The 22030-nt window shown below is 44.8% G+C and overlaps 1 protein-coding gene across 1 annotated transcript; it reads left to right on the forward strand.

Annotated features, from left to right (window-relative positions):
• Positions 1 to 225: 225 nt before the first annotated feature.
• Positions 226 to 21560, forward strand: LOC131287164 (alpha-tubulin N-acetyltransferase-like). The gene is made up of 8 exons (XM_058316192.1): positions 226 to 262; positions 12846 to 13235; positions 14919 to 15068; positions 15138 to 15382; positions 16147 to 16261; positions 16579 to 16741; positions 18798 to 18841; positions 20729 to 21560. The coding sequence occupies exons 2-8, from the start codon at positions 13129 to 13131 to the stop codon at positions 21558 to 21560; spliced, it is 1656 nt and encodes a 551-aa protein (XP_058172175.1). The 5' UTR covers positions 226 to 262; positions 12846 to 13128.
• Positions 21561 to 22030: the final 470 nt, after the last annotated feature.

The following is a 22030-nucleotide window of genomic DNA, read 5'->3' on the forward strand; positions in this document are numbered from 1 at the left end:
GGCTCTTTCCCTATCTTCTCGCGGTCAGTGTGACGTCATCTTCTCATTGCCCTGCGAATCTAAATTGTGAACGAAGCAAACATAGATTTTATTTCCGGTCGTGTTCGAAAGTATTGGGAAATTTTTGGTTGGAAAGGAATATATCATTCAGCATCAATCGGTCATACGGCATTATTGGAGGAATGAGTCGGCGCTCAAAGTGCTCCTAGCCGGAATTTTGGAGTAAAAATAGCGTCTACAACACGTGCCGCAGTCGAAGAATGTAAGTATTTTTTGCCCAATCATTGGCGTCGGTTGTTGTGAGTCGTTTCCTTGTTAGCAACCTCATGCGTTGTTGGTAACGGGTATTTTTTCATCGGCACACGAAACGTGAATTTCCCGTGACTTGTTTAACTCGTCATCAGCAAGAGAAAAACATGTAGAGGCATTTTTCCTTTGCGGTGGAAACCCTCTCGTGTCTGGTTGGTTTCGCCGGCTCCACGGCAGCCATGTTAGTTTTCAAGCCTACTTGGATGCTGCGGGAAAATCTCGCGTGGCGCAGACGTTTTTCCCTCCAGCTGTGCGAGAGACCCAAGAGAGCGAAGGAATCAAAACTGGAACAAGAACAAGCCTACGGCGATGACGAGACGAATTTTCTTCTGCCTCGTCTGGCGTTCCGCGGTCGCCCGGAAAGATGTCTAGCGTGCGATGCGTATTGATTTTTCCCTGTACCAGGAAAAGAGGCGGGGAAAATACGATGAAACAGCGAACGGTTCGGTAGAGTGCGTATAAAAGCGTGCGTGTCGAAGGGTCATTCCCGCTGAAAACGCCAATCTAAGAATGTTGGGCGTTTGACCGCGTTATTAATCTGTCGGATCATTCGATCATTTTTTTTTTAAATATAACCCAAACGCGTTCACCCGAAGCCCCCTTAATCCTCAAGCAGTTTCCTCCGTCGGTTACTTGGCACGAGATTTTTCTAGAAAAATTCTCAACCCCGTGAATGACCATCTTTGGCCCTTGCCTTGTATACAGGCAGGGACAATCAAGGAGGGGCAATGATTCGCCAACGCGCCCCACGATCTTCCGGTTTGTTTCACGTCGTTCAAAACCGTCGAGACGCCGACAACCTTCATCCGGCCATATTCGGCGAACCGGCTGATCTTGGAGAACTCTCCCGTGTTGGAAATGGGTGAATACCTCTGCGTATAAACCTTGGGGAGAAAAGAACTAAAGTTGGCAGCACTGCATTTGGCTGTCAACGTAACTTAACCGTCACCCGTTCAACCAAACCTACATACGTAGACGTTCAACCGGACTACCCGGGTAGTCCATACATTTTGTATGGGAGACTCCGTTTTCCTGTACTTAAGACTTAATAACTTTTTATCTAGACGTCGGATCGATTTGAAATTTTCAGTGAAGATACTTGAGGGTGTTTCTCAAAATATTGTATAATTTTTATAATTTTAAAAATTCATTAAATATGTTAATTTGAGGTTCCAAAAAATTTCACCATTCACATCTATGACCCAAACCTGTGTAGCTTCAACATTTTAGATAGGAGTTTGCATTTTCTGTATTTCAGTATACATATCTTTGATCATTGAAGCTGAATTGCTTGAAATTTTCAGAAATTTATTCAATTTTTTTTCCAAAAGTCTTTTAGAAATGTTCAATGTTCAAGAAGGATTGTTTCATTCGAAAACACGAATTCGATAATTTAAACATTTATGCCTTACGTTTAGGCATTCAAATCTTAATCTAATATTAAATACAAGTATGCTACACAACCATTTTTTTTCAGAAAATGTGCGCCACAAACACGTTTATTAATCCGCTTTTAGTCGACTATGTGTGTGATTCAAAGTACAACAAAAGCTAAGTAAAAGTGAGCGTTATGGAAAATATCAATCCTTAGAATAGATAAAACCGAACAGACTTATAGAAGAATTACTAGGAACAGCATTTCTGACGAAAAACGAATTAAATAACGGACAAAACTCTGTTCCCAGTTGAAGCATGAAGATAGCATGAAGCGATTGAGAGTTTATTAATTTTAACAATATTTTATGCAATTTTCCAAAAACATTTAAGTAGTTAAGTATCTACGAGCAAATATATCAGTACTAAAATATAGAAAAAGCAAACTTCTTTGTCAAATATATGAACTACACAGATAAATGGTTGTAAATGTGAATGGTGAAATTTTTTGGAACCTCAAATTAACATAATTAATGAATTTTAAAAATTATAAAAATTATACAATATTTTTGGAAACACTCTCAAGTATCTTCATTGAAAACTTCAAATCGATCCGACGTCTAGATAAAAAGTTATTAAGTCTTAAGCACAGGAAAATGGAATCTCCCATACAAAATGTATGGACTACCCGGGTAGTCCGGTTGAACGTTTGAGGGGTATCAACCGAAAAACGCAAATAAAAATTATTTAAATTCCTTGGAAATTTTTTTTTCTCAAGCAAAACGATAGAAAATGAGTTTTTCTAGGCATTCTAAAAATTTCATGCCGATACGTCAATCCAATCAAAAGTTAGAACAAAACAAAACTCCAAAAACTACCCGGGTAGGCGGTTGAACGGGTGACGGTTAAACTGTATGAAATAAATTATTGTTACTGGACTTTCAAAGAGACAACACGTGTTTTCTTGCTGCTTTCCTCTATTGGTGTTTGATCCAAGGGTGGAGTATTTCCACAGAAACCAAAAGACATTACTCAGTATTTTTCAACAGGTTATGGGCCCAGCCCCAGTGCTTCGGAGCGTGTGTTAAAGTTTTTGGTTGAGGACAAGGTTTTCCAGGAAGTGCATTTGTGGTATTCCTGAAGAGAAACGGTGTAAAGAAAAAGTAACAATGGCGGACGGTTGGAAGGCAACATTTGCGAAGCTCGGGAACGGTAATTATCAAACATGGAGGTTCCGCATGCAGTCCTTGCTGGAACGCGAGGAATTGTGGGACATGATAGAATTACCGAAGCCGGAAGAAAATGATGATGATTACGCAGACTGGAAAAAGAAAGACGTCAAGGCGCGAGCGACGATTTCCCTTCTTGTTGAAGATAGTCAACTTCGCTTTATAAAGAAAAGCAAGACGGCTCGTGACATGTGGCGCAACCTGCAGGCTTACCACGAAAAAGCCACCATTGGTAATCAGGTAATGTTGCTTCAAAAGATATGTTCCAAAAACCTGTGTAAAGGCGGTAACGTGGAGAGGCACCTCGAGGAATTTGAGGACTTGTTTGAGCGCCTTGACAACGCCGGGGTAGAGCTCAGCGAACTGCTGCGCATAATTATGATGCTACGCAGTCTCCCACCGTCTTACAGCAGTTTCGTTACTGCATTAGAGAATCGGCCGCAGGAGGATCTAACCTTAGATCTGGTAACTGCGCGGTTGCGGGACGAGTTCCAGAAACGTTCCAATTCTAATGACGTCTCAGAAAAAGAAATGGTGTTAAAAATGACAGAACGGAGCGAGCAAAGGAAGTGCTTCTTTTGCCAGAAACCTGGACACTTAAAGAAAAACTGCCGCAAATTTCTGGCGCAATCCGGCAGTGAAAAGAGTTTCAAGCCGAAAGCGAAACAGGTTCAAATGAAAGGCGAACGCTCGTCGGAGGAGAAGCAGGCGGCGGTTGTTGGAGCTGTGTGCTTCATAGCGGGTGACGTCATACCAGGTGCATGGACGATTGACAGTGGTTGTACCTGTCACATGACGAATGACCCTGAGTTTTTCGCCGAATTTAAAAGAGAACCTTTGGGTGATGTGACTCTAGCAGATGGAACGAAAACAAAATCGACCGGAATTGGGAACGGTGTGATTGTAGGCATGAACGCCAATGGTCAACGTGTGGCCATCACACTGGAAAACGTGTTGTTAGTTCCAGCGCTAGAAGGTGGGCTTATATCTGTAAGAAAGCTCGCAGCAAAAGGTTTCTCGGTAGCATTCGGAAGAAAAGGTTGCGAAATAAAAGCACAAAATACCACCGTAGCTGTTGGTATATTAGTTGGCAACCAATATAAGCTAAAGGTGGTGGAAACGTGTATGACAGCAACGCGTTATCATGGTGTAGACTGCCAACACACGTGGCACCGGCGAATGGGACACCGTGACATGCAGGCTGTGAACACGATGGTGAATAAAGGGCTAGTTGACGGAGTAAGAATGACAAACTGCCGAGAGCGGATGGTGTGTGAGTGTTGCATGCTGGGAAAGCTGGTTCGGAAGCCCTTTCCGCAGGTTCTAGAGCGGAAATCTAAGCGACCAATGGACATCATACACACGGATCTCTGTAGTCCTATGGAGCGTCCGACGCCAGGCGAATACGGAGACCCCTGCGGGGAACAGGCGGCAACAAAGAACCTAATGAAACAGGAGGAGCGACATGTTTTGAATTATCCTGTATTAGAGAGTGACGAAGATCTTTCGTTTGAATGTGACAACAAGAATGAAGGGACCCCGTCACAACCGAGAGCATCAGAGCAAGAAGATGCAGACAAAAAATATGAAGAGGTGGCCAGAAAACTAGTGCTCATGGAACAGGACCTCAAGCGTTCGGAGGAGAAGGTCGAGATGAACGAAAGCAAGATCGTCGAGCTTGAGGAGGAACTCCGCGTTGTCGGTAACAACCTGAAGTCGCTGGAAGTTTCGGAAGAAAAGGCAACGAAACGGGAGGAATCGTACGGTGGTCAAGTGAGAGTGTTGGATCAGCGTCTCAAGGAGGCTGAAGCTCGCGCTGAATTCGCTGAACGTTCCGTTCAGAAGTTGCAGAAGGAAGTCGACAGACTCGAAGATGAGTTGACTGTCGAACGTGCCAAGAACTCCAATAGATCCAGGGTACACAGCGGAAAATGAAGGAAGCAAACCGTTCGAAGACATAACACTGTACAGGGGACGCAAAGCCAGTCAGCCTAACAACAGTGACTGTAGTGCGAAAAAGCGCGTGTTACAATACTTGCAAAGTAGTAAGGTTGGTACTCACCCAGGAGGAGTGTTGGAAATGGGTGAATACCTCTGCGTATAAACCTTGGGGAGAAAAGAACTAAAGTTGGCAGCACTGCATTTGGCTGTCAACGTAACTTAAACTGTATGAAATAAATTATTGTTACTGGACTTTCAAAGAGACAACACGTGTTTTCTTGCTGCTTTCCTCTATTGGTGTTTGATCCAAGGGTGGAGTATTTCCACAGAAACCAAAAGACATTACTCAGTATTTTTCAACATCCCGTAGCCCTTACGCGACCGATACTCATTTGCCTTTGCCGATTCCGGTTCGTTAACGCCTTTGGTGTTAAATCGAAGCCTGTTGGCCGCTTCACACAGCCCCGGAAAGTGGTTGGAATCCCCTAAACGGTTGGTGTTTTCATTCTTCCCGCGATTAAAATACATCCACGCAGCGTGCGGACCTAGCTCACCTTGTCCAGAGCAGCGGAGAAGTTTCTCGTAAACTCGATTCAAGATCTTGGAAGGAAGTAACGGCAATCGTGAAGCAATTGTGACTTCACGAAACAATACACAACAGCTTGTTCTTACTTTCGCAATAGGGGGAATTTGCCCTGGCTTGTAACGGCAAGGCGTGGTTCTTCGGAGAAGCGTGCCTTATCACGGATCACTTTCTCTCAATCCTTGTTTTTTGAGGTCAATAGGGTAGGGATACAATTTAACAAACAAACATGAAGAAACCCAATTTCCATTCAAAACGATTTTGTTCACTTAAAGTGCAGGATAGACAAAAGATGACCTACTTTTTTTCAGTAGGAAATTACATTGATTTGAGAAGAAAATGAGCACGAGTTTAAATTTCCATGCGGATTCCCGATCATTAAGTCAAATAAACCAACACGATGGGAGGGTTTATAATAATTTTAAATTAGAATTTCTAATTCGTACCATTGGAAACACATTTCCACGATGATGGAGACTCTTATTTCCTATCGCTCATCTTTCACGCGGCCAAAATTCCTTTAAAGGTAATTCAACTGCCATCACGGAGATTAACTCCTACTGTGAAAAGGCAAACATGCTAATGTAAAATTTATTACCCCATGATGATGGAGACACATCATCACGATCACGTCTCCGCTATGGTGCAAAATAAGATTAGACCTCGATCATGGGGTTCTGCGAGTGTCACGTTTGGCATTTGGGTATGCAAGTTTCGTCGTTAGATTTCCGATGTTTGTTGGCGTGGGTGAGGATGATCGGGATGATTCAGGCACGCGACTCCCTGCTCGCGATACGGTTGGATTTAAGTTCCACTAAAAGCTGGTTACACCCACCAGGTCTGTCCGCTGTTCATGAGAGTTGCATACACAAGACAAGCCACCCCATATTTGGTTCATTTTACTCGAAGCATCCCCTTGCCTTGTATTGCCATAGATGATCTGGATGATCGTGCCCGCGATTCTCTGTAGGGGACTGGACGCTGTGGCCTTGGCCTGTTTGCCCTCCGTTTCGGCCCATCACGATGTTCCAGCGGGTCTTCCGGTTTTCGTCGTGACCACAACATGGAGCTGAACCGGCATGCATCCACAAGAGACGGATACGTACGATTGTGCCAATGTTGTACTCTTTTTCGAACACCAAACCGGTTTTTTTTCGTCCATGCACTTTCCATGATCGCCGAAGCCGAGGCGGGTGTACAAACGACTCTGTCAATGGTCTTTTCTTCGTTGGGGTAGTTTTTTTTCTCCACCAACCATCACAGGAATGACGTAAGCGTAGCCTTCGGGATCAATCTGCACACGTTTCATGATACCGGTTCCGTCCAATAATGCTGCTCGGAAATTGGAAGCCAAATTGATGACTCGATCGCTGTACAAAGCGCACAAGAGCAAGCCCGCTGTAAACGTTAAAAATAATCAACAATTATTTATGGTTTGCTTACTTATCACATAATTTAACATGAAATTCTTAAAGGAGTAGGAAAACGTTGCCTTTATCGTCGAGTCGCTGCGTTAGGATTGGTTTGGTTGATATCAGCTGAAATTACCAGTAGACGATAGCAACACCCTCCGCTATGGCCATTCCAAAATTAACAAACGTTGAAAAAAGATGAAAAAAAAACATTCCCGTACGTCGTACACGATGGAGCACTGTATGCTCCATCTAATGCTACATTACGGTAAACCTTACCTTTCTAACCCGTTCTCTTATTCCCTTTCTTTATGTCTTTCTTGCTCTTCCTCTCGTTCCATCTCCTGAGAGCGAATAAATGCCCATTTTGGAGCATTCCCCATTATTGTGGGGAGTCTTCTATTCTCCGCAGGCGCCGGGAGCAATGGTCGCTGCTGTGCGAGTGAAATTTATCCAAGTTCCTCGCACTATGAGAAACAAGTAGGAACAAATGTCTAGCCATCAAATCAAGAACCTCCGATCAATTCAAAACACAGAAACTTTCAATTCGTAGTCCCGAAGAAGGTAGTTGGGCCGAGTGGAGCAATACTGGAGGGATGCCACCAGTGTCCTATCAGCATGGTATTTTTAATATAAAAAAAAACGAAGAATCATTCCAATAATGTCATGACATAGTTCCCACCATACATTAGCAAAATTTAAAATGTAGAAAAAAATATTTAACTCTCCCCATTTTGTATCGAGGCGTCCCACAGTGCAGGGGGAACACAGCGACACGTTTGAAAAATGTTAGTCGAAGCAAACGTGGAGCATGGTTTGCTTTGAGCGGGAGACGAAACACAATCTCGCTCAATAACCGCGGATCTCTCTTTCTCCGGTTGCCTTTTGTTGGCGTGTGGTTCGTGAACGTGGCCCGCGGAATTTTATGATCAGATTGTAATCGACCGTCCCACGGAAAGGTTAGTTATCGCCGCGTTTGTTCGCGAGCTGCACGGTTGTGGTGGTGTTTTGTTGTTTTGCCTCGTTTAGTACATATGGAAGCCGTTGAAAGTGACCTCGCGTGAAGCTGTGAAGTGTTATGCAGTTAATCCTTCGGACGGTGCAAGAAACAAACAAAAAGCCTGTAACCGTACCTTAAGTGCGCCTAGCTGTACTTCCAATTACTTTCCCTTAAGGGGGTGCAGTAACTCTTGCCACTACCACCAACGAAACGAACGAATTCCCCTGCCAGGAGGGCAAATTTTATCGCAACCATCGAAGCAACCCACGAATTGTCAGTCCAGCTTTATTTTATTTACTTTTTTGCCCGACCAAATCGCGTGTCGCAACGTCGGTGTGTTCTGTGCGAATGCGTCGTGTGTTTCTGTGCCGCTGTGTGTTGTGTTGATTCCGGTGGATGTTGTGCTTTCTCGGTGGTGCGATACGGGCTCCCCTGTTGCCACAACAAGAGCAACAACGACAAACGCAACAAGAAAACAGCAAACCAAAGGAAACCGGGCGCTAAGACGACGGAAAACCCATTGGTGCGGGCGAAAAACTCGGCGTCGTGAAAATCCCCTTCCCAGCTGGTAGCAGCTTGAATCCTTTTTAGTTTTTGGCGTTTCCCTGTTAGACGTATCCTGTGGTTTAGTGTGACCGGTTCGAGTTTTGTATGTCTTCATTGCAATATTGTTACTGAGGAATCAAACATGGTTTAAAATTTCTGCAAACCGGCCTTTGAACTGCGTCGAAGCCCCAAGGATTCTTCTATATTTTTCCAATCTTCTTCCTTGTAGGACGAAAGGAATCGGGTTTCAATCAGCCAAAGGGAAGCCTTCGATGACTTCACCCGAGTATGTGAGCTACACAAAGTACGACGGTGACTCATATTCAAAGGAGTCACCGTGAAGGGGAAAATAAATATGCTTCCCCACCGGTATTCATACCTCGCCCGGCTGTCGCGATGTAGTTGCTGTTTATCGAGCAAGGGAAAAAGACGCTGAACGTCGTGACGATGATGGTAGAAGTTGGACAACCGGCGAGAATTGTCGCAAATGTTCCATTTTGCCCACGGAAGCTTTGCAGTACGTTGTACTATTTGTGTTGCGCAAACGGAGCTACTATAAATCACCATGTCGTTGTAATACAGCCGACAGACGGATGAGTAGAAGAGGAAAGGAGGGCAAATTTGTAAAACTTACGTGTCTGCCGGTAACTTTGTTGTCACGGATTTCGACGAAGGAAGTAATCAGAGATCACCCCATAGGCTTTTAAGCCAACATTAGCAAAAACGAAACGTACAAATTTCGATCGAAGCAGTCTTGTTTCAATTTAGTGTAAAAATGTAAGGAAACCAAGAGCATGCTTTGAAAAGTCACCGTGGAATAATTTTCCATAACAACGAATGCGATGTGCGAGACCCTTTTCCCATCGCCGCTTCAAAACAACACTATTTCCTCACGTAGGAAATTTCTCTGCCTGCAGAAATCGGAGTTCGGCCATAGATGAAATGAAAAGTAAACCGCATACTCCTCCCATGCTTCTTCGCGTTCGCATTCTCACAGATGATTTCATCACTGGAGAAGAAAAAACAACCACAACAAACCCCAATATCGTCCAACGTGTGGTTGTGTTGGTGAAGATTTTCTTTTACCGTTGCTTCCCCCGATCGGGAAGACCGACTGAAACTGTGCCCATCTTGGGTGCGGATTCAAGCAGAAATGGCCACGAACCAGCCCGCCACTAGGCCGTTACCAGTACGGTAAAAATCTTTTCCCCGCGCTCATTTACCGTTGGACGCAATTAAGATTTTGCCACGCAAATACTGATACCACACACTAGTGGACTAACAAAAAAAGGGCAAACAGTATATGATGGATGGTTCTCTAATAAGCGGGCAGAAAATAGGGGTGCTAAGGGATCATGGAATCCACCAACTTATGTATGTTAATGGTTCGTTGTGATGGATGGAATTGGAACTGAAATAAATATTCAATTAATATCTCTAACGAATGGCTCAAGCAATACTCCGGAACTGTTAGGATAGGGTGTATAAATTTCAAAGTAAACTTTAAAGTTTCTTTTATAAAGAAATCAATTAATTTAGGATATTTTTATGAGTTAGAAGCAATTAAATTTCTTTCTTTTAACAAATTCAATTGGCATTTAAAATAGCTCTTCGTCAAATGTCTGGCAGCTCAGATTACAGCTCAGATTGTGTTTGCTGGTTTCCATTGGCATTAATTGCTGAAGAAAATTTCCAGGACAAAGGATTTATTTAGAATTGGATTTCACCGAGTGCAATCAAGCTGGCGATGAAACATTTTACAAGCCGATTCACCATTTACAGTCTGAGCAGGCTCTTATTTTTCGCATCATCTTGAAAGTCTTGGCAACCGGTATGAACTCTTCTGAACTCTTTGCATCAAATCAGTCCCACCGGGCAACCAGCTGGAACGCCGCGGCCTTAAATGGCGGCTCCGGTACGGTGCAGCAGCCAACGACAGGTTGGCATCGCGAAAGGTGGATGACGCGACAGGTTGCAGTTAGTTCCGTGGCGCTCCGTCAAGCCGAACGCGGGGAGACGTCTCGGATCGCTGAGCAAACACAAACAGGCGCGGAGAAGCGCGACTCTAATATCTCCGCTAGTGGGTGGCATTTTCTTTTTTTTTCCTTTTTTGCTTCACCACAACACATCCCACAGCGATGAGACATTGTACTATTGTTGTGGTACTGTGTGAGGTACGTTCAGTGTGACCGTTTCACACTTTACCATTCGCCCATTCGAGTTGAACCAGATTTGCAGACCCATTGGCACAGTTAAAAATCATGTTAGAAGAAGGAAAAAACGAACCGACGGTGATCTCTTTCGAGCGGGGTGCTCCTGATCCAACACACGAACACTGTCTAAACATCAACCCCAAAAAACCTAGGTGTCCTGAATTCGGGAAATACGCCAACGACCCTCCGAGGGACTATTGGGTTCCCCTTTTGCTATCGTGGTCTACTCGACGACGGTCGGTTGAACTTGCTCTATGCAGACCGAAATATGACCTCGTTTCGCCGGTGTTTTGGAAAGGGCCGGGACTGAAAGTGGAGTTGTTTTTTCTGCCCGAGAACCCCGCCGTCTCCAGCTCCGGTGGTACAAGAACCGGAACTCCTGCTGGCACTAGAATAGACAACACACCGTGCTCTAGCGATGATGAGCCGCAGCAAACTCTTGACTGCGTTTATAGGCCTCGGCAAGTGTACGCATTCTGAAGCTACACCTTCCTACTGTGCGCCTGCAGGAGGGCATCGACGATTGGGCCAGTTGCCAACGACAACAATTAGTCCTCACACCACCGGGCAAAAGGCTCCATCAACCCCTCTATTTATTGCGCTTCGGACCAAGCGTCGGCCAGCTTGAAGCAAACACATTTTTATGATTTCTTCTACCTGCCAAACTAATTAACATATCCATCGCCATCGATCGTGGCTTGGATTTGGAGATTTCAGTGCCAGGCGTTCCTTAAGGTGTTTCCCTTTTCAGGCACTCTTTTTTCCCAGCGTTGAGTGGTTTATTTTCTTCAAATATACACTTGGGGTCGATCCATCGATCGATGTTGTTTTCCCCGGATTTTATTCGGAGGAAAAATAAGCAACGGTGCCAAAACTTTGCTTTGAGGGAGAAAAGCCTGAGCATTCATTTGTGGGGTAACACCCGCGGTGGTCGTTTTTTTTTCGTAAAGTTAGAGGCGAAGGGAAACAAACAAATCCCATTCGTCAGCTAGATATTTTCCAGCTCGGTGGGAGGAAATTCCTTCAACTTGATATTCCGTTGGTTTGTTTGCAAGAGAGAGATGGTTTAATTAGGTTTAGATATTGATTGGGTTAATGGGAAATTTCGATGGAAAAAAAATCGTTATAGAGTTCTCTTGAGCAAAGAACCCCCTATAACCGTTGAAAGTGCTATAAAGTTGCTTCACTTATCGCACGTATAACATGGTGAAAAGACGAATATATATGATTGCTTCCTACTGTACGGCCATTTCTCTCCAAAGGTCTTTCCGTCCGTTTGTGGCATTGTGAGGGAAAAAAGCTAACCGTCTCGCCTTGGCTTACTCGTGTGGAAATCATTGCATCATTCGTATTACCGCCTTCATGAGCTTCAATCGTAACTTGAAACTTTCCCTTTTTCCTCTGCTACCAGCTGTGCAACCGTAATCCGCGGCCAGTACCATCTTGTAATAAAAGAAAAAAGTAATTAACCCATCAAACCAGCTGGTGATATTGGACTCACTTTGGCTTTAAAGCAATTGTGGAGGGTTGTGAAGAAAGCTTCTTTATGCTACTGCTTCCGGTCATTGGTGAAATGACACTTACGGTGCAATCGGTCGATAATGTACTGCAAGGACAATTTATTCGAACGAGGAGAAGTTTGATGAACTCCCGGATTCGGAAGAGGATATCGTGTGTCAAATTGTGGCAATAGAAAAATAGTAAACGTGACCGACGCTGGTTTGGTGTTGATTGAAATCGATGGTTTAAATATTCATGAATGTCGTCGTTGGTGGAAAATGGTTTCTTCATTTTCTCCCCCCCACCAGCCGTGGCAGGGGCCTGGGCAGCGAGGAAAACCTTAGGTCAACGTACTCCTACCTAGTGCTGGCGGCAAACGGTAGTCCATTTCCTTCCTTCCGCGTGTGGTTTGTCGTTTTCCTTTTTGCCCCGTTTTTTCCTCCGTCGGCTCCGGTGCCAAAACCCATCGGCCGAAACCGAGAGCGCCAAACCGCAAAACCAAATCGGTTTCTCCCCCTTGTATTTCCTTTGCTCCGAGTGGTTGGTCGTAAAGTCAGTCGACCAACTAACAGACGAAGCGACGGAGGCTCGCTTTCCACCGCCGAACGAAGGGGGGCACCCTGAGGAAAACTCATTTTTCCAACCATTAATAACTTTGAGGGTTTTTCCTCCTGTTTTCCCCCCACCAAATCACTGTAGTTACAATTTTTCTTTCCGTTTTTTCATCTCTTCTTCCAGTTCCAATTTGTCGCTAGTGAAACGAGTACCGATATTGAGACGTTTATAGAAGGAACAAACCGAGTTACCGGGCTGGCTCGTCGTGATATTACTTTTTACTTATTTATTACGTGAAACTTTTCCTAAACAACGTAGAGTGTTCGTTCTTATCTTCCCGTGATATTTGATGCAGTGTGCGAAAAAATAATTAGTGAAATAGAATAAAAATCCGTGTGACGAAGAGGACAATCCCTGGTGAATTGCAAGTGATTTGTGTCGCGTTTGAAAACATTCCGGCGCAACCATGGAGTTCCGATTCAACATGCATCCCCTGTTCCGGTCGCGGATCGTCCGGATAAACAACTCGCTGCTACCGACCGGTTTTACCGCACAGTCCCGCCGTGTTGCCCTGTAAGTAGTTCTCATATGTGTTACGATAATTGTATTCTCCAAAGAAAAAAAAAACACGTGGTGAACAATTATACCCACGTCTGTGTTTTCACTTTGACATGGAAATTACTTCCTTAGGTTCCATTGTAGGTCAGTCGAAGGGATTATTGAAAATTTTCCAATTTCTTGAAGATATTTTAACATTCATTTGCTTGTTTTTCTTTTCACCCAACATTTTTGTTCGACTAGAAGATTTTTTCCAGGTTTTTTTAAAACCTTTTAAAACTTTAAAAGATGACAAAAATTAGTTTTTTTCCAGATCTCACTTACCAGAAACAATTTGATTTTAATTTAGTTTTGAATGCTTTTAAAAAGAATTTTTTAAGGCTACCTCCATTGCAGAAAGTTCAGATAACAATTTTACAGTTTCTTACCGACTTTTGGGCACATTTTCAGATTCGTTCGAAATGAACCTTTATGGTTCCGGAAACCGCCTTTAAATACTTTTGCCTCAGTCAATTTATCTCGAACTCATTCCATATTGGGTTTTTTTAGTTAACGTTTCCCAATCCCAATCAAACAGATTTACGATGGAACCATCAGAAATTAGTGCTTTCGAAGCCAAGTCCACGATACCGTGAGACTTTTGTGGGCCGAAAGTGGGCAGAAACTATATCCACAAAACGGCCCCTAGAGGCCTCGATTGTTTGATTCGATTGTTTGTTATTGTTACGCCCAATTGTGTCCGTTATGGTTTATGATCGTCAAAATTATAAACACCGTTGACAAATTTGCACATTGTCGAATTAATGTCGTCTGGAGGACGCCATAGTTTATTGCCACAGTGTTTTTCCCCTGGGGGTTGAAATTGGGTTTTGGTAATAAAAAATATAATTAATTGGTATGATGCAGACGGAAAAGAAACGCCTCCATTTTTCCCCCCTTTGATTGTAACTGTTTGGCTTTTCTTGGAATTTAATAGCACATTGAACTACATTAAATTGCCCTGTTGCCTTACAAAGACGCGACTCATTGTAGTATATTGTGACCACCTTAGCGTCACGTACTTTCCGAACAACATAATTTTCGCCATTCCCGGCCGTTAACGAATGTCGTGGTCCGCTTTTCGGGTCGTCAATTTTCCAAAACTAGCTTCCTCGCGCCGGGTTCCATTAATCAATGGAAGGAAAAGAACCGTGCGCCAACACGTCAACACCTGCTCCCATGCCCTCCTTCCCGGAAGTGGCCCCCAGTCCCCCTTTCGATTTCTGCCTGATGAGCATTAGCATGCGAGCGACGTTTCCGATGAGCTCGCGGTCGGGTTGTAAAATTACTGTACAACAAAAAATAAAAACACTACCCATGCGCTCGGTTTCGATTTCGAGTTCAATCAAACGGATGGCCAAACAACGCCACCAACTGCGCGGGCATGATTTATGGCCGCCGGAAGCACTTGCCACGGGGTGGGAAAGGTGTTAGTTTTCCACCTTTTCTCATCCGGCCCCACGCCAAGGGTGATCAAAATTCGATTACTCGACCAGCTTTGCTTCCCCATTCTCGTCCCCCCGAACCCGGGTTTTGATAATTACTGCGCTGTTGGAATGGTTTCCTGGCGTTCTCATCAATTTTAAGGTAGACCCTTCCCTTTTATCAACTCAGCCTAATTTTTTCTTCCAATTCTGGTTTTTCGTTTTTCCTACGCAGCGATGCCACCGCCCAGATTTCCGAGATCATTAACTTTATCGGCACGATGTCGGCGCAGGCCCAGGGCCTTTCGGTGCCGGTGACCACGGCCCAGAAGCTGCGCAACTCCGACCACCACATCTACCTGATGTTCGAGCCGAACGACAAAAAGTATGGATAACACCGGAGCGAAACCGGACCAAACCAAGTCATTCATTCCGTTTGCTTTTTTTCCCCCAGCGGTCTCGTCGTGGGCATCCTGAAGGTGGGCCGCAAATCGCTGTACGTGTTCGATCCGTCCGGCGAGACGGTCAACGTGACGGCCCCGTGCGTGCTGGACTTTTACGTGCACGAGTCGCGCCAGCGCGGCGGGCTCGGCCGGGAGCTGTTCGAGCATATGCTGCGCGAGGAAAACATACGCCCCGAGGAGCTGGCCATCGACCGGCCGTCGGAGAAGTTGCTCGGTTTTCTGCAGAAACACTACGGTACGGACGGATGTGGTAGCCGGGCTTTTATCGCAAGCCTCTATCATCTTTTTCGCGGTCGAGCTGCGTTTGTGTTTGTTCGTCTGCTTCCTATTTCCGGATGTTCCGCCTCGGGCCTCGGGCATGTTCCACCCGGAGCCATTTAAGTCACGCGATGAGCCATTGCAGGGTTTATGGTTGGCACGCCAAAAAAAAAACGCCCGGCGCGAGCACTGCGAAAAGGAATAAATATCCCGGAACACTAAAGCGGTCACAGATGTAGAGAAGTTAGAGAAGCTTTCAAGTTATTCTTTGCTTTCTGTAGCGCCGTTGCATTATTTTTATTCCCCAAGATTGTTCGATTATAGAAGGAAAAGTTGAACAGTAAAGTATAAATGAAACGTAAAGATAGAATTCTCAAGGCCTAAGCAAACATTCAGCATAAAATATTTATTACGCTTGGAATATTAATTTAAAATAAGGTAGCAGAAACGAAAGAGTTTAAATTCTTATGCCACCAATGACTAATGAAGAAACAACTTATGATAAAAAGGATAATTGGGATAAAAGAGTCCCGCTTGGTATATCTAGTGCGAGGTAAAACCTGCCAGCTTTACGATCGAACTCAACATAACTATATCGTTATCGAGGAAAGGAAGCACGCGAACAAATTACGCTAGTATCCACATCCTTCGTTAACCAACCCTCTGGCCAACCATTCGCGAACACTAACGTGACTCGTTTTCTCTTTCGTTTTCCGACTGCGCACACTTCATCATCGCCAGGGCTGTCGAAGAAGATTCCACAGATGAACAACTTCGTCGTGTACGAGGGATTCTTTGCCAGCAACGGGCAAAACTCTTCCGATATCGATGGCCGCCGTATGCACATCACCGCTAGGTAGGTGTGGTTTTTGGTTGGTTTGCATAGTTTCTTGCTTTAACATGAGGAAAAAATTAATCTTTCTTAATGTTGAAGGAATTTCCTCTTGGTAGCGGATGTTAACGAACGGGAAACTAAGGACGGGGATTTACGGATACTAATCTTAAATTCATTAATTCAAACCTCTTCTATTTCTTCTCCGCCGTATCTCTAACCCTTTCCCTCAACTCCCTCCCCCTGTTAACTGATCGATTTAAATCGTCATCGCTGATCCCAAAAATCGCCTTCAACAACACACATACAAACCCCACCGCCCTCCATTTCCGCACACGCAGTCCTAACACGAACCTCTTCGGGCCGACATTCACGACGACCAACGCCGAAGAGAGGCGCCGGTCCACCTCGCAGACACGCTCCCCGGTCGCCCCGATGCCGGTCGTCGCCCAGCCCCCCGTCGGTCGGTACGCTGCCAAGCGGCCCACTTGCAGCATGGCCCAGGTAATTGCGCTCTAATGACACACACACAGCTACACCATCCCACCGTTCCCGTTCTGAATCCTGTCACGATCCGCACGTGCTTGGCGTGCTTGGCGTCCCATTCGTGGCGTGACCGCGAAGGATTCGTCTCTTCGTGAAACCGAAGCGAACGTTCTGCATTCTAACGGCTTTTGGCTTTTGGCTTCACTAGAGAGTGACACTAATAATCCAGCGCAGGGTGAAATGTGCAGCATTGGCCACACACTGTCCTGCGCGAAACGCGATGTTATCAGTAGGGTTTTCCCCCCTCCGGCGTGTTGGTGAAAACTATGCCAGAAAGTTCAAACATTAATCGTCGTGTGCTTTTCTCCTCGACCCGGCCTTTTTGTATTCTTGGAGATTACTTTTGCCGCAATATGTGTCAACCGAGAATGGAGGGTAAAAGAGGGTCGAAAGGACAAAAAGTTAGCTCATCCGGTGGGGTTTTGTCGAGAATGTTTAAACCACTAACCTAACCGTTTGTTAACACGCTAGCTTTCATTCGGAAAGGGAATGGCTCGTTGTGATTTTTCTAACGACGCTTCTGTTGAATGTAATTTATGCAAAAATTGTTTTCCAAACTTTTAAATAGTCTCACTGACAAGTTGAACACTTTCTTATAACTCGGCACAGAGAAATTTACAATCCCAAGTAGGATAAAACTGTAATGTTTGGCACGTAATTCCGTTGCATGTGCATTCCGTTTCTGTTTTCCTCGCGATAAGAACGGCCAAGGTTTTTCTAACACCCTCCAACTACTACCACTATTGGAGGATTCCATCAACAAGAGCGGAGGTAATCCACGATCGATCGCTATCGTTTGCTTCCCTCCGGATTTCCGGGCAGGCCCAGGTCCCGGACGGTCTATTACACTGATCGTTGGCTTTATTGCGCTCGAATGCATTTGATACGATTTACTAGGTGCGATTAGTTTCCGACAACCGGGTACTTGCTTTCTCCGGACCGATAAATCTTGAACGAAAGCATGAAGCTACGAAACCCCTCGTGGGTGAAATTCCGATGGATGAAGGAAGGAAAATTATAGCTCACGGCACGGAGTTGGTGAAGGATAATTTGCACGTCAGGTTTGAGGCTCACCCGCTCTTTGGCAACAATGATTGCTCAATTTGGTTTTGCATGCGAAGATGGCATTGCATTGGATGGTCTATGACCACGTTAAAAGTTTGCGAAGGAGGAAAACGAAGTTGAAAATGATCACAATCGATGTAGGGGAATTTGAATGATAACTTTATTTCCAATACATTGTCCCAATCTAAAAAATAATAACATCTCTTTATGTTGCATTAATTTACATTGGAAAGTATGTGCAATCACGGAGCACAAATCTTACCACGAACCAAAAACAAGGACCAGTGTCCATCCTCGTACACGCGCGGAAAAACCTCGTCCCGTTTGACATGAAAAGTGCCACTCATCATGCAATCCTTACCGTTGGTGGTTGCAAACTTGGAACGGTGGCCATTTTTGAAACGGATGCCCTTATTTCCCTCCAACTTCTGCCCTGTTTTTTGCTTTGATGCAACGCGGTATATTTATTCGATTCCGCATGCAACGACATTGACTTCGACGAGTTGGCAGAGCGGTCCGTGGTTGACCCGTGTTTGGGAATGTAAATGCCAGGGATATGCGACAGGAGTGAAATTCACTTTCACTGGACGGGTTGACGGTTGTTGAATGTAAATTCTGCCTCAACCTTTACGCTTTCCTGACCTTCTTCGTGTGAGAAACGAGAAACGAATCAATGCGTTTATTTTTTAACATTAACAACACTACTTTTACAACACGCTACCCTGCAGCACTTGAATCGTGTCATTTAGATCACGTGTCTAAAACAAGCAAATATTTTTTATATCCTAATCGAACCAGTTGAAGGGAAATTTATCCTCGTTTTTATTTCTTTCTGTGTGAAACATCATGCGCCTCCATTAGGCACAAAACAAACAAAAAATGCATGGGAATCAAACTGTTCTAAACATCGAGTTAACTTGGAATTAAAATATTTCCCTCTATTTTACAGATAATTCACAACAGCCCTACGACAGTATCAACGGAACCGAACAGGTAAATATGGCGCACAAGGACTTAGGACGAAAACATTCCCGCCCCCCTCACCCTCACTGTTATATTGGAGGTTATGCGATAATTTCGAGGCAACAGGACGCCCTCTTTAAATTAAGACATTAATTTACCAAAAATGCACCTCTCTCATTGAATTTACCAAAAATGCACCTCTCTCATTGAAGATGGGCTTGAGCTTTGTTTTGTGGAAGTAATGTTCGTTCGTGTCATTTTCTACAACATATACTTTAGATTGTTCATTAATTAGTGCTTACCTTTTCGCCATCAGTTCGTAATGGATTAATTTTGGTTCTTCGTTCGCATTCATTTTCTATTCTTTTCTTCTGTTTCCCTTCTTCTTTTTCTTTCATTCCATACTTTCATTTGCAGGAACTTTACGTAAAGAGCCCGCGCTGCACTGAACTAGCAACTACCATCCTACCCATCCAACAATGCCGTGGTGGATTAGATATGTTTATTTAAATTAAAGAAGAAAAACAACGTCTCCCTCGGACGCACTGCGATACCTGCACACTTACGTTAAACGATCTAGACATAAACAAACGCAATCGGGTACGGTTGCCGGACGCACGGACGCATTATCCGACCACGTGGACAAACGACAACCTCCTGCCCCGTGTCAGAGTGATGACGAAATTGGCGATAATGGTTTTATTTTCTGTTTTGATTCGAAACGAACTGCTGCTCTAGACGATAAAAAAATCGACCCATCGTATCCATTCAAGAATTGCATCTTCTATTATGCGATTGCAATTGAAAAACAACAAGCTTTAGCCAGACGGTTCCGTTGATTTAAGCCTCTTTTTTTTGTCGCTAATAACTATCCTTATTTTAATTTCGTCTAGCATCACACCAGCTCGTTAAGTTTTCTTCTCGCGCGGTACACTCGAAAAAGGACAGAGGTTTTGCCTTCGTTTCGTTTATTTATTTGTTTCAATGAAAAGAAAGCAATAAAACTTATTCGCACATCGTTGGCCTGTTACACTCGTGTTTTTTTTTTTTGTTTTTTGTTTATTTTCTTACATTTTTTGTTACAGCTTTTTACATCTAACCTAGCAACCATGCTAGCCTACTGTAAAGCATTTGATGTTGAATCGTCAAACCTCTAAATGGCAAGAAAAATTGGTCAAGTAGACAATTCGTCGCTTTCTATGATCCACCGCAATCATAGTTGGCGCATAGATGTTTGTAGTAGACACGACCAGGCGAGGGGTGCAGGTAAAAGTAGGGGAAAATCGATTTCCGGTCGAAAACATACTTTTGCGAGCATTGTTGTGATTCGCGCTCGTTTTCTGATGCGAAAAAGCGATCACAGCCTACCTTATCCTGTATCCCTCGACTGGTCGTCTCTACTACAAACATTCAACCGCTAGCTATCATTTTGGTGGATCCTAGAAAGTGATGAATTATCTACTTCACCAATTTTTCTTGCAATTTGGAGGTTCGACGATTCAACATCAAATATTTTACAGTAGGCTAGCATTCTTGATGTTCTACGTACATTGCCGGGGAATCACCTTCCTACTTTAATTTCATTGCTTTGTGCTGAAACAGCATCTTCTTTTTGATTTTTCAATTGTCAATCATTTGCTTCCTTTTTTCGCCCTATTTCTTCCACCTGTCGAGTTTCAAAGGCAAATTTACAAACACTTCAGTTAGTAAATCTGTAGTGTGTTAGTTTTTCGATGGTTTGGACCCAAGCAGTGCTTTGTTTTCCGCTTAAACTAATCACCGGTAGTCTCTTCATCATCATCATCATCGTCAATCATCATCCTCCGCACCGGTAGTGTTTTCGGTAGTTTGGTTTGGCCGCGCGTGAACATCTGTTTGTTTCGCTTCCTCCCTCCCCTCCGGTATCTGTTCTTGCAGCACCGCTACTAACACTAACGCCAACGGGCACGCTAACGGCAACGGTCACGATGCTGATCACGATCACCATCATCATCACCATCAGTCGCAGCAGCAGCAGCAACAGCAGCATCATTCCGAGCAGTACGAGACGGACTCCATCGACGGTGGGGATGCGGGGCACTATCCACACCACGGCCAGTTCCACCATCAAGCCGGCCACAACCCGGACGAGGATGAGCCGCTGGCCGATAAGATGCAACGCATGCAGTTGCACTCCGCTCGGGGTGGCAGCGCTGGCACTGGTGGTGGTGGTGTGGAAGGCCATGCGCCTCCACTGGAGGTGAAGTTCGCCGACCAGCCGGAAACGCTGTCGTACGAGGACATTCCCGAACCGGGCCCCGACCCAGACCCGTACGATTTCCATCCGCACCATCTCGAGCTCGAGCAGCCGCCCGAGGATGGGGTCGGCGGCAATCGCGAGCTCTCTCTATCGCCTCAATCTGTCAGCCAGCAGGCAACGCCGGAGCACCCGTCGGCGGCCGGGATCGGCGGGATGGTGATCGGCGGGAGCGGCCGGAAGCCGGCCCGCTACAGCAAGCAGCACACGGGGCTGAAGAACATCTCGTTTGGTGTCGGGGCGGCCGTCATGCCGAGCGGCAAGATGGAGTTCGAGCAGGAGCAGAACGAGGGTTTCGGCTCGGTGAAGATCAACCGACCGATCGGCAATGCTGCTGGTGGTGGGCGCCACACCGACGACAACGAGTCGGTCTACTCGCGGGACTCCAACGGCAGTGGCCAGCACGGCGGGAGTCACTTTGATCTCAAGTTTTACCACAATAAGCTGTGGTAAAGGGAGGAAACCCTAAAGCGAACTACAAGTTACCAAAGAGAAGAAATGCCACGGATAACCCTATCAGCCCTAGACCCTGATCTCGTTCATTTCAACTGTTTTATTATTTAAAAGTTCTAAAAAAAAGTCCTAATTACGATTGTTTTTAGTAACCTTTGTCCCTACAAAGCTACAAAATAACTGAAAATTCCTTCTGATACTTCTTTATCGATAAACAAGGCAAGAGCAATATTGAACATAATAAATAGCACAGAAACACCAGCAGTTTACGGTTTATCCGGGCCATTTCCAAGCGTTGGCGTAATTGAAAGGGTATAGAATTGTACAACCAGATTAAGAAAGAACAGACTATGAACGATATTTTAAAACCCTGACCACTAGAAGCTAGATAGAAAGCGATGAACTGTAAACCAAGAGAACAGAAAAGCAAAGCAGTGCGTACTGCATCATTTCCCTCTGTTCCGGGACGG

Source organism: Anopheles ziemanni, chromosome 2, assembly GCF_943734765.1.
Source record: "Anopheles ziemanni chromosome 2, idAnoZiCoDA_A2_x.2, whole genome shotgun sequence".
Taxonomy (NCBI): Eukaryota; Metazoa; Arthropoda; class Insecta; order Diptera; family Culicidae; genus Anopheles; species Anopheles ziemanni.

Excerpts from the sequence above, each read along its gene's own strand:
- LOC131287164 (XM_058316192.1), top strand. The coding sequence starts at position 13,129 with ATGGAGTTCCGATTCAACATGCATCCCCTGTTCCGGTCGCGGATCGTC. Across the intron at positions 15,383-16,146 it reads TTTTCTGCAGAAACACTACG|GGCTGTCGAAGAAGATTCCA; the intron begins GTACGGACGGAT and ends CATCATCGCCAG. Across the intron at positions 16,742-18,797 it reads CCACTTGCAGCATGGCCCAG|ATAATTCACAACAGCCCTAC; the intron begins GTAATTGCGCTC and ends TCTATTTTACAG.